The 19,003-nt window shown below is 40.6% G+C and overlaps 1 protein-coding gene across 1 annotated transcript in view; it reads right to left on the bottom strand.

The window, feature by feature from the left end:
- Nucleotides 1–2,518: 2,518 nt before the first annotated feature.
- RYBP (RING1 and YY1 binding protein) overlaps nucleotides 2,519–19,003 on the bottom strand; it is a 40,724-nt gene continuing 24,239 nt past the window's right edge. Inside the window, exons 3-5 of the mRNA XM_080350619.1 lie at nucleotides 7,484–7,660; nucleotides 7,271–7,369; nucleotides 2,519–3,041 (exon numbers count right to left, since the gene is read on the bottom strand). Coding sequence (XP_080206745.1) covers nucleotides 2,789–3,041; nucleotides 7,271–7,369; nucleotides 7,484–7,660 — 529 coding nt within the window. The 3' untranslated portion in view covers nucleotides 2,519–2,788. The remainder of the gene's footprint in view (nucleotides 3,042–7,270; nucleotides 7,370–7,483; nucleotides 7,661–19,003) is intronic.

Raw genomic sequence — 19,003 nt, 5'->3', positions numbered from 1 at the left:
AAACACGCTCCCCACCAACAGCGTGATAAACCACAGACATGGCACGGAGGGAATTCCACCCGTGGACGTGAGCCGTGGTGATGCCAACTTCAGAAATTAAGCATAAAAGCAAATGCTATCCTTCAAATCCAGACCACAGCAGCTACAGATGAGGCTGGGGAGGTTCAATGCTTAGCTAACAATTTCTCCTGAATGCAGAATTACAGGTCACTTGTTCCAAAGAAATTTTCCCACTTATTTATAGCAAGCTACTTTATCGAGGAGGCACGCCCAAAGAGAAAGATGTTACCGACTTTACCAGTAGCCATGAGCAGCTGGTTACAGCAATGGAAAATGGATCGACAGGTCCATTTTCACTTGAAAAAGAAGCGATTTCCTGGTACACACAATGCTTTTTTTTTTTTGCACAAATTCCCAGATTCAACAAAGAAGGTGAGCACGTGGTTTGACTTGAAGCACCAAAACTCGCCCCGCCGAAGCCAGAGGGACTTGCCACTCGCTCACGCTCTTCGCTGGATCGCGGCCAAGATGCACGCAAGCCTAATTGATAACGGATCACTTATAAAGCAGTGCAAAATACACAAGTTCAGGGGCATCTTCAAAAAATCTCTCTTAAAAAATTATTCCAATACATTTCAGTAAAATAAATAAATATGGCTGACCAGTTTACCCTCCCTGAGACCCTTAAAGGAATAGTAAAAACTGGAAAAGGAATGTCTTTGCAATATCCCACTAATGTTAAAATGTGGATTGAGAAATTCATAGTATTTAAAACTATGTATAATAAATTGTCTCGATGCTCGTACGAAGCATCTGGTTTCCTTTGGTTCTTTAATAAATACTTTAAAAATGCTTAAAAAGGTAAAGACAGCCTATACTGTGAATAGAAGCAGAATTAAGTCGGGGTGCCCATGTTAACGTATTCAGAATAAAGCCACTGCTGCAAAGGCACTGCCACTGCACATACCTTCAAGCAGGGCTTCTACCAGATCCCTTACGCACACATTTCTGTCACCAGTGTGAAAGGAACCCACGTCTGCTACTCAAAACCACACAAATTTTAAAAGAAATCTTAAATCAATTGCCTCCAGAAAGAGAAACTACTCTTGCTAAGCAAATAATTCACAATGTAACATGCTGGCACAAAGTTGTCAAAATGTGGCCCTCTTTCATCATCCCCAGAAATTATGTATTTGATGTCAAATGAAGTCACAGCCTCTGTGCCCTAAATTACCGTAAAGCACCCTGGGGCCACTAAATAAAGATGAAAAGCAAAAGAGGTTTGGGGGGTTGTTTTTTTGTTTTTGCTGTTTAAAAAAACCAAAAAGTTTGTTTCACCTCTTCAGCCTAGTGTTTTAGCAGGATAATGCATGGAAGGTAAACTGTAAAGCAACACTAACAGGTCAGGAAAAGAAATTACAGTCTGAATAGCTTTATAGCAAGAACGAAGGAGATGCTGGTCACGAGCATGAGCCACACGTGTTGCTCACTTGCCAGCATGAAAGCTTTTCTCTATTTTTGCTCCCACAGCAGAAGACCAAGAAGAGTCCAAATGCTGAAAAACCCAACGTCATCACTGGACGAGATGTTGTTCAGAAACCATTCTTGGAATAGGGATGCACTTGAAGGACAAGAGCCACCCCAACAGCGTGGTCGGGACGGACAGAAGGGGCTGACAATGACCGACCCACACCGGCTTGTTCCCTCAACCCACTCCCGCCCCTCCAGCCCCTGCTGCCTCCCAGCCCAGAGCAAAGCACTCCAGCTCTGATGTTACCTCGGTCGCTGATGCAAGTGGACAAAATTCATTAAACCTAAGAGCATCAAACGACTGTGGGATTGGCGTTGCACGACACAGTGATGCTCAAGTTGCCAAAATCCGTGGCATGCCAACACCAGTCTGGTTGTGAACGCTTATGCTCCAGCCGGGCATGAACTTGCACATCGCCAATCTGAGTCGTCTAATGGAAAACACAAGCTACCTGGAGCAATCTTTTCTCATTTCAGATCCCAAGCTATAAAAAAAAAATCAAAACCGTGTGTCCAGTACTTTTTAACCATTGCTTAGGGAAGAAACGGGGAAGGAACAATAGAGAGAACAGGTCCCATCCAGGTTCAAACCTTCAGGAACACTTTTCACCTAAGACCAGTTCCATTTCAGTTTCAGTACTTTCACAGAAGGGGACTGTCCCAGATCTTGAACTGTTCAATTATATTTTTTTTTTCACTTCACAGTGTTTCAAGCACCAGCGTTTCCATGTATTGGTTTCAAATAACCCTTTATATATATTTATTTATATATATATTTATATATAATTTATATCAAAACTGATAGTACACAGTATAACTGGAAGAAGAACTGAACTTAAAAAGGATATGTTGAAAGAGGATGGAGTTTGTGAATGCAATAAATAAAGCCCCCTTCCCTCCCCACCCACTCCCTCCCCAAAACAAAAAGTTGTAATGTTCATGGAAAATTGTGCACAGCAGATATTATAAAAAAGTAGATTCAGGAGCACATCCAATTATAAATGATTGTTAGGAAAATCATATAAAACAATGGAATACATAAAAGTGTCAAGAGTAATCGCTAGGGTGAGAAATTCCTTGGTGGCCAGATGCCCACAGCAAGCAGAAGTTATCCTGGTTGCATCAGTAAGAGGTCGATGTCCGAGAAAGTGTGTGTTCAAGCACAGAAGAGGCTCTCCAGGATTTGAACAGCATGGGCAGGTGGAGTGTTTGAATTTCATACCCTGATTCATAGTTTCCACAACTCCATGTGCAATTTTCAGAAAGATTCATCGTTGACTGCCGACATGTCCCCCTTTGGCGTGGAGGAACGGGACGAGCCCTTGTCTGTGCTCTCAGAGCCCGAGCTGCTCTGATTCTGTTGTTCTGATCCTGCACTGGAGGTCACTGTAGAAGACGACGTGGAGGAGGAGCGAGTCTTTTCTTTAAAGTCTGTGATAATTACTGTGACATTTCCCACTGTGACTGCCAGCTGCTGTGCGGTACTTCTGTCCACATTTTTCAGTCTGGGTCTAAAATAAATGAGAAAACATTTATTAAAAAGATAAAAATAAAAGAGAAAGGAAGAGTTTATAGAAAACACATTTGACAACCAACTCCGTGTGACTTGTCCTCTCCTTGGCTGCGCGAATGACAATAACTGGGAGGAGAACCTGGGCAGCAGTGAGTGCTGCACAGCAGAGGACCAAGGTTTGGCCTTCTGCTCCCTGCGCCATCCCGGGCTGCGAGGGCTGCAGCACCAGGCTCAGTCCCAGAGGAAAGAGCCGTCTTGCAGAGCTCTGCAAAGGGTGTCTGCTGCACACTTATCCCTGATCCAGCTCTGCCAGAAAGGAGGACGCTACAGCAGAGCCAAGCGGACAGGAGCCAGACAGACTGAAGGATCTCCTCCCCAAGGGGCAGATGAAAGAGTTCTCTTATCTAAATTCACCATCTCATCATGTGCCCTGATGTTAGGAGACAAGGCTGTGACTCCGCAATACAAAACCACATGAAAGCATTTGACCACAGCTCTTTCATTCCCATATTGGAACTCTACAGCTGCAAACAACAGAGGCGCTGGGACAGCTTGGCTTCTCTTTCAACTGCTTTGAGCTTATACAGATCAGATGCCCAATCAGCCTATGTATAAAAACACTCAAAACGCTCCCTCTGGAACTGAGGCTATTGTAAATAAAATCCAGAATGTACAACGGTATTTCTTGCAGCTAGTGCTTTTATTTAGGGGAAAGGAATAAAGAAAAGAAAGAAAAAAACCCACAACCACCAGAAAAGAACACACTGGTATTTATAGCTCAGGATTATCTCAGTAATTTGCACGCTGTGCTATCATTCAATTAGTAATGAAGCTAATAAGGGTCTAGACTCCAGGAAGCTGACAATTCACGTGCATTTCAGGGGCTGGTCCAAAGCTCTGATCCAACAAACCCTGGACACTCCTCCAGCTACCAGCAAATTCCCAGTCAGCTGCAGTGACTGCTGCAATTTACAGCTTTGCTCCTAATTAAGGGTCAGGCTTAAGCAGCGGAATATTCCCAATGGGGAAATTAAAAAGGAGAGTCTTTATACATCAGTGAAAAGCAGCTTGCTGAGATCTGTCTTATTCCAAGGCATGGAGAGGTTAGTTTCCTTCGGGATCAGGCTCCGGCTTTTGAACCAATCTGCCTTTCCTCCTTGCCTGCAGCACACTAGGCTAAAGCAGCCAAAACAAAACAAAGCGGAAATTAAGCCATGCATGCTCAATGGCTTGCAGTGCTACATTAGCAAGGGGAAAGTCCAAAAGTAGCAGTTTTCCAAGTGGTATTCTAGAGCTAGATATAATAGGAAAAGGTATTAAAGACAGATGTACAGCTTCAAAAACAGAGTAATCATATTTCTGCAAACTTCCTTAACAAAAATGAAGTTACTGCACCAAAAATAGTATTTTCATATCTAACTTAGGAGATCGCTTCAACTTTTGACAAGTACCACAGGAGAAGCATTTCTAATAGATAGAAAAATATTATTAAAATACTGCTTCACGGGGATAACCATCACTAAAAACCTCCTACTTGAAACAGTCCCTTAGTGACCAGCCTTCTCAAACCCGTAGCTATGCGTAGTGAATTCCCGCAGCAGCGAGACACACACGCCCACGTGTACACGTTGTACATACGCGCTTGCAGGAGTTGGCAAATTCAACACATAACCACAGGCTAGATTAAATGATGTCACCTTGTTTGTGGGTAAGAAGAAAGGCGAGCTAGCTCAGCAAGTTTTGGGGTTTCCGTGGGCTTTCAGATAGCATCTCAGCAGAGGAAGGCTGTCCCCAGAGCCTCGGCAGCAAACAAAGCAGCAAGTGTTCCCGGAAGTGTAGTACATGTACGGATTTTCCTCCCTAAGCCCCAAGTTCCTCTAGGAAACCCAGTTCTTCCTGTAATTTGCCTGGGTCATTTCTACTCAGAAACAGCCAAAAAAATAAAAAGCTGGCCCAGATACCGGAACTGCCTCCACCTTTCTACAGGGTTGAACACGCAGCTCCTGGTATTGCTTGTCAAAAGCCAGCACTGATAAGTCATATTTAGCGGATGGGAGAAGGGAAGGGAGGGGGATGGAAAAATTAAACAAACAAACAAAACCCAAAACCCAACAAAACAAAACAAACTCATATGGCCTAAACTGCATTAAGTTTTCCCCAGATAAGCTCCCGCTACCAGCAGCCTTTGAGTTAAGCCACACATCAAGAGCCTGAATGGAACTGCCCAAGCATCTTTAAATGCCACTACAAAGTCTCATGGTGGGACAGGGGGAAGCAGGGCTGAGGTGCAGGATTTCTCACCAGTGCTGCTCACAAACACCTTCTTAATGTCAGTTTTAGAACCGAGCCCTCCAACTCCTTCTGCAGGGTGTTTTTGGGGTCTCCCCTGTGCAAAGAGCTGATTAGGCACAGATGGAAACCTCCAGACAATCTCTTCAGCACATGCACACAATTTTTACTCCTACAGAAGGCAAAAGGACTGGCCCATTCACCTTATTTTGCAATATTAAACACCCTGATGCTTCATGTTTATAGCTGAGAAGGTTTATGGCCAAATGAGAAATATGTTTCAAAACAACTGATCTGAAAGTGCACAGGAAGATGTGGAATAAACCAAGATATTTTCTCAGAAACATGCATGCTATCCAAGAAGTTCAATGTTCTTTAAAAATCCACAGAGATTCTTAAAAGACGATTTACAAAAAACAGTTAAGAAACCTGTGCATGCAAAAAAAACCCCCCAAAACAGATAACTTTTGACTCTGTAAAAATCAGGTCATTTAAAAATGCACTTGACAGCACTCCTGAGGGCAGCGAATTGCAAGAAAAGTTCTACTAAACTAAACACTTACGACAGTTTAATAACTGAAGGAGATGATGTATCCCTTAAAGGTATCCAGCCAGAACTGATAATATTAAGGATTAGTTAGGAATGACAAAAGCTTGCCGCAAAACATAGACTAAAAGACTCTGCAGTAGACAGAGTGACTCCTTTGAGGAGTAAATAAAATACAATATTTGACATAATCTATCAATTTAACGTTATCTCATTAGTCAAGTGCATCAATCCCCCACATCCTAAGCCTCAAAACAAGAACTGTTTCAAAAAGAACAGGCCTGATAAAAAAACACACAACACATCAATGCAATAAAACTATATTCCTATAATCAAATCAGAAATGGACAATTAGACCTTTGGGGGCTGAGGAAGAGTAAGCAGCAGTCCCCACAAACAGCTTAAGTCTTCTAGCACAGCAAATCTCACAACACCATCACTTCGTGCAGGCAAGTTACTGTGTAAAGGATATTCTCTCTAGTAAGTGTTTTCAAGCCATTATCTAAAAAAACTTCCAAGACAAGTGTTTTCTGCAGTGACATCTCACCAATCTTAACGCCGACAGCAGCGCAAAGCATATTTCCCATGTGCTTGGCAGCTGTTAGCAGCTAACTAATATTGCTTCAGTTCATGTGGCTTTGCTATAAAATACCTACTACAGAACATTTTTTAAAGCGAAGCAATTCTTATATAGCCGACATAGGCAAATCATGCAGTTGAATGCCACCTCTTGTAGCCCTAAGTTCCATAACATAAAACCTGTACTTTGATGTTGAATTTTTGATTTAAGAAATAGAGCACAAGGCACTATTTAAATAAAACAAGCATGGTCTATCAGTATAGGCATGACTAGGAATAAACCTCTTTCCATAGACAGCTATTCATTTGAAACTTAGACAAATATGAAACCAATCATTCATGGTTTTTATTGATAGCAAGATTCTAGTAAATCTGCTCATGCAGTCTTTTAATTCCCATATACTTGGAAAGTTATCTTGACTATTACAGTGACTGAATTAAGGATAAGGAAGTAAAAAAAGCAACCTTTGTTACAGCTATCAAGTGATGATAAAAATTTGACAAAGGCCACTGCACTAGCTGGTTATTTTTTTCCTCCACTGTGTTTAACAGCTAGAAGCATTACGGCCCAATCAACAATATGATTATTTTAGCAGAGAAATGAAAACTGAGTGGACAATAGAACAAATATTTCCAATGCTTGAATCGGTCCTCACCAGCGGAGCGTTTGAGTGTTGTACATGGAGAAGTCACCGATGGTCTTGCCATACTAATGCTGGCAGACCCTGGGGCTTAGACTGTCCGTCCAAAAATGTGTCTGCTGTTTAAGACAGTTCTCAGATATTGAGAGCTTCACTTTAGTATAAAGTTACCTTGAAGTGTGATTTGAGTCGCTGGTCTTTGTTGTAGTATTCCCAGACTGTATACTGTTTGCTTCACTAGGAGGATCTTTCACAATATCCAACTTTGGTCTGCAAGAATTGGAAGGAAGACAAAGAACATAATGTTAGATCAACTGCACAATTAATCAACGCACAGTGCTACTGAAATCACTCCACGTTTAACAGTGTATCCTTCAAACTTACTTAGTCTTCTTGTTAGCGTTCTTCTTTGTAACACTTGGACTGATTTCCTTCTCTTTGTCAGGTTTTTCTTTGTCTTGCTTTTCCACTTTCTCCTTCTTCTCTTTCTTAGGTGGTGGTGGGGTTGCATATTGCTGGGCAACTTGTTGTGCCACCAACTGAGAGTTTATTCTAGGTTTTCTATAATGACAATAAAAAGAGATCAACAGTCAATTTTACACAGTAAAATAACTTCACCAAAAGCAGTATAAAGATTTATTTCAGCAACCAGGGAAGAATACTCCACTTATGAAGAACCAAATGGACACATGAAGTACTACCAAGATTTTGTGGGGGGGAAATAGTGCAAAAGCAGCTTTCAAGAAGTTGCCAGCCACACACTCTGACTACACTTTGAGAGAAGGGAGTGAGAGAGTGATAAAAATAAGTTTCCTGTTAAACATCATCACCTTCTTATCTTTCAATTTAATTTTTCAAATGAGCTTCTGGTTCCCTGAAGCAGCAAACCTTGCACAAACAACATGAGAAGGTAACTGAGATAACATTGTCCCGAGGGCCGGGACTGAAGCTCCCTGGCAGGAGCGCAGAAGACAAGCGGGCATTCACGGGGGAGCGGCCGTGCCAGCCTCCGACACACCGACTGCACACAATTGTCTGCAGTCCCCAACGGTGCTCGGACATAATACACAAAAAACCTGACGTTTGAAGACTATTTCCATTTCAAATTATGATTTATATAAAAAAAATAATTTAAAAAAATAGCTTGGCATGTAACCGGTACCTTGGTTACTGGTCCTCAGAGTCTCAGAAATTTGCACCTTCATCTCTTCTGCATTGCTCATCCAAACACTCATCTCGTCTCAGCTTAACAACTCAAACCTCTCCCTCCTGGCCTGGCACATCACAAAGCAGTTTAGACTTTGAATACTCTGACTATTCAGGATCAATTCTGCCCCTTCAACATGCCAGGAAGATCTATGCTCTCTGTGTTCATACAGCTTAGGGGAGGGTGAAAAAAGCCATGTTATCAGCCCCATTAGTAGTCCATTATCAGCTGAATACTAATGGCAACAGTTGCTCATGCTTGTTCATAAATGTCATAAATATGATTCAAATTTTCTGCACAGATCAGACTACAGCAGATCACCAGTGAACACAGCACACACTTGGCATTAAGGCCACAACTGGAACACAAAAGCCCAAGGGTTTCTGCGGCAGAGCTCTGTATCCGCACCCGGTTTTTACCACACACATCTAGAGTGACTTTAAGAAATACTTAGTGGTTTCATGTGTTTCTAAAGAGAAAAAAAAAAAAAGAAAAAAAGAAAAACAACACTACAGACCACTAATCACTCACATTTAGAGATGATGCAGACAACGGAACACTCAGAAAAGTTCTACTCCTTGTCACAGGAAAATCCAAGTATCTAATAAGCCTGTCTTGGCACTGTTTTCCCGTATAATGGTAAAAAGATGCTCTTGCTGAATCCAGATATACCTAAATATTTCATTTCACTACCACAGCTTATTATAAAGTCTATGCAACAGGTTGTTATCAGACCCCTGATGCTACAATCCACATACAATTCTGAGTCAAAAAAGACGATCTGGTCTTCAGCCTTAAATAACTGATGCTGAAATGTTTTGCAGATCAGATCAAGCAGTAACCTGTTCCACGGAACAGTGAAGATACTTAACATCTGTGCATTTAAAATCCCATATACAGCAATTTCTGTCTGTATGACTGAGAATAAACCCATAAGAAAAAGTGGTTTGGTTACATGGAAAAGATTTTCAGATTGATACAACCACACTAAGAGATGACAACAGTAGCTTGTGTCAAGCAACCTGCTAACCGCCTACTCAAAAAAAGGAGAGATAAAGTGTCACGAAATCTTCAAAGAGAGGGCAGATACCATCTCCCTGCATGATCATACATGATTAACCTCACTGCTTGAAGCTACCGCTTATGCCCAGACTCAGTTATTTGCTGTTTACACAACCAGCTACAGCAGAAACCCGAGCCATTCATGGGAAATCCCAATTCAACAATCTGAGAGCACCTTCAAAGTTCTTTCTACTCCACACAGTCCTGTTTGTGATGTTATTTCCATGTCTTATGTCCGACACCTGCAGCTGCCGATGCTGTTGCAGGAGTAATGCAATGCTTGAATGAAGACACAAATTTTAAAATGGAAACCTCAACTAAAGTAAAATGTAAAAAAATAAGAAAAAAATAAATAAGTCATGCTGCATTTCCCTAGAGAAGGCTGGGATCCAAAAAAGACCAGCCAGCCTTAAAGTGCTCCTGTGGAGACACTTCACCCCGTGCTCTCCCACTCCTTATCTGTGTCTGTGACGGCACACCACATCTATTAAGGTTTATCATTTTCTGGCCAGCCACTAACAGAACTAACACAAGTCCTCCAAAATCCGTCTTTGCATATTTCTTCTTACCACGATGGCTTGCTGGTAATGGCAAACCCAAAACTGAAAGTGAGGAAAACAGAAAGCTGCTGTGCCTTCGCTCAACATCGAGCATGTTTCAAGATGTGCTGCACTAGAAAAACAGATTGTTTTTTCCCAAAAAAGTAATGCAAATACCCCAAAGCTTTCCAATTCCTAATTCGGTCACTCAAACTAGCAGCCAGCTTAGGAAAGTTAAAAACCAGGTAAGCTGAGCAACTGGCATACTAACACTACTAATAATAGGAGTAATAAAATCCTTCAAATAAAGCCCACACTGTCACTACAGGCAGGACACGCTGGTTACAAGCCCTTAACAAAATGCCAAGCAAAGCAAGTAGAGCAGTGCATTTTTAACCACAGCAAACTATAACCATAGTAACAACAAATGAGTAAAATAGCCACAATATCCAAAACTTGCTCCAAGTTTCCCTGCCTACCAAAAACACACTTCGAGGGCTAATGCTGATCTAATCTAGCACCGACCATCCCTCCAACACCGCTCCTGCCTCTACAGCCATTGGTGTCGTATCCCAGCCACCCTGTTTGTCACAGCAGTCACCTCTTCATGAGTGCTACTAATTCTCCTTCAGCTGTGACAGCATGTAAGCTTGCATTGTCTTCTAGAAATAAGGAGAAGCATCAATTCGATAATACTTTGCAGCAGATACTGATTGTCTTCCGTTTCAGAGTTTGAACAAGGAAAGGGAAAAAAGCATCAGTGGAGAGAAACGGGCCTCGGTCCCACTTGGGCTGCAACCATTTCACGTGCTCTGGTTTCTACTGCAGACCCTGAAGTTGTAGGAACTGAAGGAACTCTGTTTTTGAACAGATGTGTTCAAGCCTCCCTGTCACCAATTTTGTTCCAGCTGTGCCCCCCACCCCCCTTTTTTTTTTCAGTCTCCAAAGAGAATGCTTCAATCCAAATATACCATTTTTTTAAAGAAATACAAGTTATCATTTAAGCAGGATAACCTGAACAGAAACTTGTAGCCCCTTCTAAATTTTTTGTAAGAAGAAACAGCCTCTGAAACACGTATTAACTGTTTCTACCCCAAATCCGCTCATGAGCTTGATTTCTGTAACATTAGAACAATTAATAGAAACAAAGAATACACTTAAGTGACAAAATTAACCCCCAACTCTGCCTCTTCCAAGCTTTCTAACCAGCACTTGCATTTGAGCTATACTGTCATTTAGTAGAAGGTTTAAACTAACAACATATACACAAACTACAGCTAACAAGCTTCAGCTTCCAAAAAATTATCTGAAGTGATGCACTATTTAGTACTACACTTGGTTCTTGGATTCCTGAGCAGACACCAAACGCTGGACCAGGTGCTGGGTCTCCTCTGGCAGGACACCAGCTCTACTGCCCCAACTTCTGCTGCAAGAGACTTTGCTTCAACCTCCTCCCTGCTATGTGTTATCACACCTTGGTGGCCACCATCACTGACACTTGCTCTGCATTTAGTATCAGGTGAGTGCTTTCAAAAACAGAGAACACGGCAACACCAGCAGAGGAATGTTATAAAAAGAATTTTTCAATGTAAATGTCTGAAATAGACATGTTTCCTTCTACCTGAATGTTAAGATAAGGTTATACTTTGCTTGGACAATTTTCCCCTAATTTAAGCAACAGTCTGGGTAAAGACTCAACCACCAAGGTCCAACACTGATATGACAAGTAAATGAACATTATCTTTTTTCTTTTTTCAACATGAAGAGGATTGTCTTCTCCTCATTTCAAATTAAGAGCAAATAAAATAAATTAAACTGTGCTTTCAAAGTTATGTTCAGCCAAATAATTTTTTTTACATTAAACTGCAGTTTACATCAAAGGAGCAGATATTTGCACAACAACTCATGATCTTTGCAGCAAGGACATACAGATGCATGAAAATGCTGAAATACATTTGTGTGTTCTAAGTGTGGTTTTGGTACCTCAGTCTTTACCATCAACTACTGTAAATGTTGTATACAAATACTTTTTTCATAACAGATCCACACAGAAATGTTATGCCTGTAAATATTACATCCTCAGACTGTTGTATTAAATGACACTGTCATGTCTGGACCAAATCCAGAGCACTGACATCCAGGGATTCTGCTCCTCTCCTAACCCCTGCAACAGGGCTGAGGAGCAGAGCAGCACAAATCACACCGCACATCCAACACATGGTAGTTACTCAGACCCGGATTTCTAGAGGGATGTAACAGCATAAGTTGAACCATATTTTTATATGACCCTAATTTCTGTATCTGTTTGGGATTTCTTTAGTCCCACCAACTTGGGAAAAGGCAAGTCACCCACCCCCTGCAGAGACCGCGGAGCAGAGACAGCGGCTGGTTTATACCCACAGCAGCTCGTACAGACCTTAAGGGACTCGGCAATCCCCAGAAACGTGGATCTAATTACAATTGCTCTTACTTTCCTACAACTATGTTATCAGAAGAATGAAAGTGGCATCAAGTGGGATTTCAGAGTCAAAAGCCTCATGTAACATGAAGTACCAAGGATTTGGATAATTTCATGCTGTTCTGGCTTTGATGCAAACGGCGATAGCGGCAGACCTCTGCGCAGCTTGATCTTTCTTTGAGAAATGTGTTTCAGATGCTGTGCAGTGGGAAATACGTGATTATTTTAATAATCCTAGTCACATATTAATATGACTTTGCTCAAAGAAAAGACTAAAAGCATTTATGGCAGTGTTTATAAAACAATTAGTGCCAAAACAATAATACAGTAAGTGCTCTTCTGAGCAGTAATGTAAAGCAAGGTGAGAAACTAACTCATGAACACATTAGAAAAAATTAACATCTCTTTAAAAGATTTTTACATCCAGAAGAAGCAAAGCTTTGGAGAAATGAAGCCATAAATGTGACAAGGTAAGTACCCGTTCTTGTATGCGTATTTTTCAGCTCATTTGTAATGACCACATGGTCTTTTTTGGCAACAAGAAAAAGGACAAATGCACAAATTGTCCTTAGTGTACAACTGCAAAGTAGTATGGAAACTGTATACATTTATCTGAGAAGTTGTCCATGCAATATAAGACAACAAGGCAACAAAAGAAACAGCAAAAGAGGACCAGAAGGACAAAGAGCAAGAAATACATGATTGAGCACTATTTTGTTGAAAGAACAGAATTTTCCTTTAACACTGATGTGCTAAGGCTGTGCTTTTATTTAGAATATAGATGTTTAAAAAAATGTAAGTTAATCTAAGGAACATCTACTGCTGGAGTGCAGGTTCTGCTTTTCCATGGCATTGCCCGCAGGACAGGGTTATCTTTCAGCTGAAGAAAACAACATTTGCTACAAATCTTATACAGAAGGGGACAACAACGTATTTGAAAGACTCTGTGTGTCGAGTACCAACATTTTGGAAAAACATGAAAGAAAGCAACAGCTTCACACAAACAAAAAAGCTTGTTCACCACAAAATAAACTAAGTACATTTAAAAATGTACAAACACTTCCAGAAAGCCTCTGACAAACTGTTCAACATCCTCTTGACCATCCAAGCCCGTTGTCTCCCATCTCCTCAGAAGAGCCAGGAACCAGCAATGTAGAGATAAAGGAGCCTCAGCTTTGTGATAACTATTCCTGGCCATGACAACAAACCTTGAGCGGTTCAGATTTCAGCAGAGTATTTTAAAACTTTATGTTTGTCCACTAGAAGTTTTTAGACCTCAGGTCATTTCTCACAGTTTGAATACCTCCCACAGTACTTATGTTTTTAAACGTAAAGTTCAAAATTATTAGCAGTAGTTAATATTTAACCATCTCAAAAAGCTGCCAGCTCCTGCCTTTTAGGGTGAAACCTGGCTTTTCTCCAACTTTTTTTCCATTCTCTCTCTTTTTTTAATTAAGAATGGAAAGTTATTAAATGACAAGCAAGCTGCCACTTCTCTTCACACAGCGCAACAGGCATTACTGTTTGCTGGAAATGAGCAAGTCACTGCCCCTGTGCTACTACACGGTACCTGAAGCTCCTTAATCTATGTCTGTAAAAAGAATACTCAATTCTTAATTGTTACAGGAGCCTTAGCATTGCTTATTTTTAATTACTTGGGCATATTTACAAATCGAAGCAAATCAAGGAGTTTTATTCCCAGAGTTACCACAGCACAGATTCTACAGAGCTCGCATTTCTGATTTTTTTTTTTGTGAAAAATACCCTAAAAATTGCAAATCCAGTACTAAGCAAATTCCAGAATTGATCTATGAAACTATTTTGGTATGACTGCTCAAATAGCATAGTGTAACAGGTTTTTCAATACTACTTCAGATTTTTAAAAATACATATTATTTCATATAATCCCATAACAAAACAGTCTGATGTCAGGGCCACAGGATGTTTTTGGAACCAGTTTGATCAGAATTTTGCCACACTGAAGCTGCGAGTAGTCACGTAAGTTCTCAAAACACCCATTCTAATAGAGTACAGAACTGAAAATTACAAGTAACGTTTCTTGTAATTGGTCACATAGGCACTACCACAAATCCAAACATGAAAGCAGATCAGTACCATTTATCTCTGAGCAAATCAAATTAAAAACATTTCATATGGTACTCCTTACATTGCTGGGCTTAGGACCCAGTAGGCTGCCAGGAAAAGCCTCAAGCTGGAGAACGGGGTGATTTGGGAATTTGTTGGAAATTTTTCCATGGAGAAGCACCACTGTTTGCCTTTTTACAACTGCACAGAACTTGCACAAAACCTCTTCCTCTCACCCCAGCCAAGGGAAACCGATAATTCACAAACTGGGTTTTCTGGTTAAGAAGTACTAAGTCTGAGATTGCTCATAAACTTGTGTATTCTCCGCCCAGTCTCCTGGGCTCTGCTTACCTTACTGACCTCCTTACTGCACACCCGCATGAAAATAATTAAAAAAAAAAGATGTCTAACATACTATGGTGCACATGTTTTGGACTACAGGTTTATTCTTATATGCCTCTGTGGAGGGCTGATGAGATCAAGTAGTGTAAGACAGCAGCAAACAAGTTCCTGTACACTCTGGAGAATAAGGAGCATCCCTACAAGGTCTCCTGCAAAACAGCGCTTCTCCAGAACAACAACTCTCCCCCTTTGCAGCTATTTCATCTGAAATTGCAAGATGGCACAAGGAAGAGTTAAACATAGGTTGTTCTTCAGGGTTCTTTGATACCAGAGCATGGAGGGAAAATAGCAGTGACAGTGAATAACGATGCTGACTATCAGTAACTGGAAGAGAGCCTGAGGTTTGCTTAACCACTAATACCGTAAAATTTAACTTACTATGTCTGCAGGAGGCAAAACAAAAGTCAGGCTGAAGTTCTGGAAGAAATAGTCTGTTTCTCCTTTTAGAGTAAGAGCCCACTTGGCAGCTCAGGCAGCGCTGGCAGTCTCACGCATCCTCTCATCTGTAGCACCTAGGCTGCAACAGGAGATAATTTCCTATCTCATCGGCAGCAAATAACAAGCGCCAGTGACAGCCCTGAGGCTGCCGAGCAGATGCTCACCCTGAAGCTGCTTTCCCTGCCTAGTCTGGATGCTCAGTACAGACTCACTCCAACGATGGGGACGGTTCCCGGTCGCCTGGGCTCCATCCCCGGGGCTTCAGCCCCATGGCTGCTCTCAGTGTGCAGCGCCCACCCACACGCTCCCATTGGCAGGTACTGCAGGTGCTTCTGCATCCATATACATACATATATATCCACATTTACACACTACGGCAAGGCAGTGCCGAAGCACTGTGTACCCTGCTGAAGTTGCACCTGCGTTCCCTTGCTGGAATTATTTCCAACAGGAACATCTTTTAAGGACTAGAATTTTGCGGAAAAGTCTAAATTACCTTTTTCTGCTCGTTTCCTTAAATAAGGATTACAACACACTTCTAAATAAATGTAAAATGAGTACAGAATGGGCAAAACACCAAACTTAACACATTTTAAGCACATTGTATCTTGTTTGAAAGAACTATCTAAATGATCACATCTTCATTATGCTTACAAATATTACAAAGCTACTTCTGATTCATGACTATATGTAAAGCCTAAGACAAAAGTACATAGCCAGAATTACAGCTTTTCCACTATTTTACACAAAAAATAATTTTCCACCAAGATTTTAATGGCCCATTAAATAATGAGAAATAATTTTTTTAAAAAGTACAATACATCGCTCCTGCTTAAAACAAAATTTGCAATATGGAACAGATTACAATAGCATCAATGCCCAATTGCAACATCACCCTAAATTCCACTTGAACAACTTTAGAACTCCTGTTCTTGCTTTCTGCCTAAGCATTCGCTTACCACGTGTAGTGAGATCCACAGCTGAGCATTCAGGAAAAAAGCACTGCCTTCTTCCCCACAAATGCTATAAATGAATAGAAGTTCTACAGCAGTAGAAAAACTGTGCTAATATGTACAAAATCCACAACCAAGTGTTTACAAAAATGAGATGCAACCATAAACGTGAATATCACACCAAGCTTGACCTTGAAAAGATGGTCTTGAGATTACAAAGTCATTTTTTCTGAGGTGTGTGAATTTCTTTGGTTATCAATAATTTTAGTCTTATGTTGCAAGTGCTGCAAAAGCTTCATTTCTAGAAACTGATTGCAATCACAGTCATCGTGCTATTGACCTATTCGCTGATCCACTCAGAGCTTCAGGTTAATGCATCACTGAAAATTCATACCCGTACTTCAGTAGGCTGCACACCAAAAAGGTAAAACTTGTTGTGCAGCTGCTTCTGGTATTTTCTTCTACAGACACACCGTACTGCAAAATGGCAAAATACCAAATGTTCCATGATTTACAAAGACTTACAAAATTGTTATGGAAAATTCACTGATCTCAGCACAAAATTTACTTGCCTACTACCACCAGAATGATGATCAAACTAAGGTGATTTTACTTGCCTGTCAAAAATAAGCTGCTCTCACTAGCAAAAATTTGAAAATAGTTCATAAAGCTGGCAGTAAACAAGATGTGTATAATAAAATACTCAGATTTACAACAAAAGCTATTACTTAAATACTTCTTCCTATTTGGCTGTTTATTAAGCTACATATAATCCTGAGGAAAGCGAAGAGGCTCAAAACTTCTTGTTGCGTAACAAGGTGCAGTTGGCTGCATGGGGTGTAAGTGAGCCTGATGAAAATCTAGCATGTAGATTCCCCAAAGCAACTGCTTATAACTACTGTATTATGAATTAAATAATGAAAATCTGAGGAAAAATGATAGTTTTAGCAACTGTAGCTAAAGCTGAAAACTAAGAATACCAGGACTTGGTGTTATGAAAGTGTTTTATCACTGCTGTTAATATATATATATTTCCATTTCAGACACTGAAATGTTGAGTGGAAATGGAAATTGTCATGTATACACCATCCTTTAATCCAGTTTGACATGTACCATCTGGGAGCATCTGCCTCCAGGTTTTGGGACACTTAAACTTTCACACTTCAAAATCACAGCAGGAGAGAGACCAAAATTGGAAAACAAGCAAGAAAAAGAAGAAATGCTGGTAAAATGTGCTCCCTACGAAGAAAGAGACATCAGCTAAATTCTGTAGTTGATCCCACTCCCCAAAAGCTTAAATTAAAACAAGGAAAATACATTTCCAAAAGGATTTTTCTTAAAAGTGCGCTATAGGGTAAACACAAAGAATAACCCACACATTTCTAGCAAGACAAGTTATAAGAGCACTCCCACTTTAAACATACTTAAGCATCTCCACATGAGAATATGTATCAGACACACAATGCCTTATAACATAGCATCACATATAATACCATTTCCAAAGATAACTGTCACTGTTTGGTTTTGGTGGGTTTTTTTGGTTTGTTGGTTTGCGATTTGTTTGGTTTTGTTGGTTTTTGTTTTTTGGGGTTTATTTTAAGAGGAAAATGTAGTCTAATCAACATGTGCCACAAATCAACATTTAAATAATGGGTGTAAACCACCACCTGTTGTATAGCTGGAGTTGCATGAGATTTTACTATTTTGAAGCTGCATACCAATATCATTGGTCCAGAATTTGTATTTTGACAACATTTCCAAAATCCATTAACTTCTATTAGCAAACAGAAGGTAAAATTTAACTCTGAAATCAGGTGAACTTCTATAAATTTGGAGACTGGCCTTTTAAAACTCAGAATGCAAGTTTTAAACTCAGCTCTGATGCAGAGAGCTCTTTTTTGCAACTGCTATCTACCCTTTCAAATACTGTCCTAAGATCTGTATCAGCAGGACAGAAACAGCCTCCAAACGTGTGAGCGATGGTCACTAGCGAGAACTACATAAAGGGGTTTCCAGTCACTTGAGCATAATGCTTAAATTTGCATAGTACTTACTCTCTGAGAAATGCAGATAATCCCAATCCCTAACCTCCATATAGAGAGGCATGATAGCTTTGCTTCAAAACAAACACGAAACTTCTGACTAACTCTTTTTGCAGAGTCCCCTGGCAATGCAGGGAAGTGCTGGTTTATCAGAGTAAAATTCCACTGTGCTTGCATGACACTGGAACACTGTACACTTAATAAAAAAAAAATAAAGATTTCTCTATCATTTACCAACCAGGCTAAGCTCGCATTCAAGCAAAATGAGAAACTACCAATTCTGCAACAGATGCTGAATAGTTTCGATAGGCCCTAAATCTCTAGGGATGCCATTTTTTAAAAAAAAGCAGCATTCTATGGAGCAAGGCAGTAATGCTAATTCAGCTATATCAGAGAGCACAGGCTTTACCTAAATAAGAGAAATAGAGTTTTTCCAGCAAGCAAAACCTCCTTTAAAAAAAAACAAAAGTCAATGATAGGATTTCCTTTCATACAGAACATTTCAGGAGTCCTTGAACAACCAGGAACGTAGCTTTGCTGACAAAGCTCCAGCCCACGGCAGCTCTGGAATTTCCGAGGTGCACCAGGGCTGCAGCCCAGGGAGCTGGGACCCGCTGGGACCAGTCAGTGCTACTCACGTACTCACTCACACCTCTGTCCCAGCACAATCTGTGCTGAAACAGTCACTGTCAATTGTTTAAGAATCAGTGTGCTTTTC

The sequence above is a fragment of the Nesoenas mayeri genome (genome assembly GCF_963082525.1).
Source record: "Nesoenas mayeri genome assembly, chromosome: 10".
Classification (NCBI taxonomy): Eukaryota; Metazoa; Chordata; class Aves; order Columbiformes; family Columbidae; genus Nesoenas; species Nesoenas mayeri.
The sequence above is the reverse complement of the archived record's forward strand: the minus strand, read 5'-3'. Positions and strand labels throughout refer to the sequence as shown.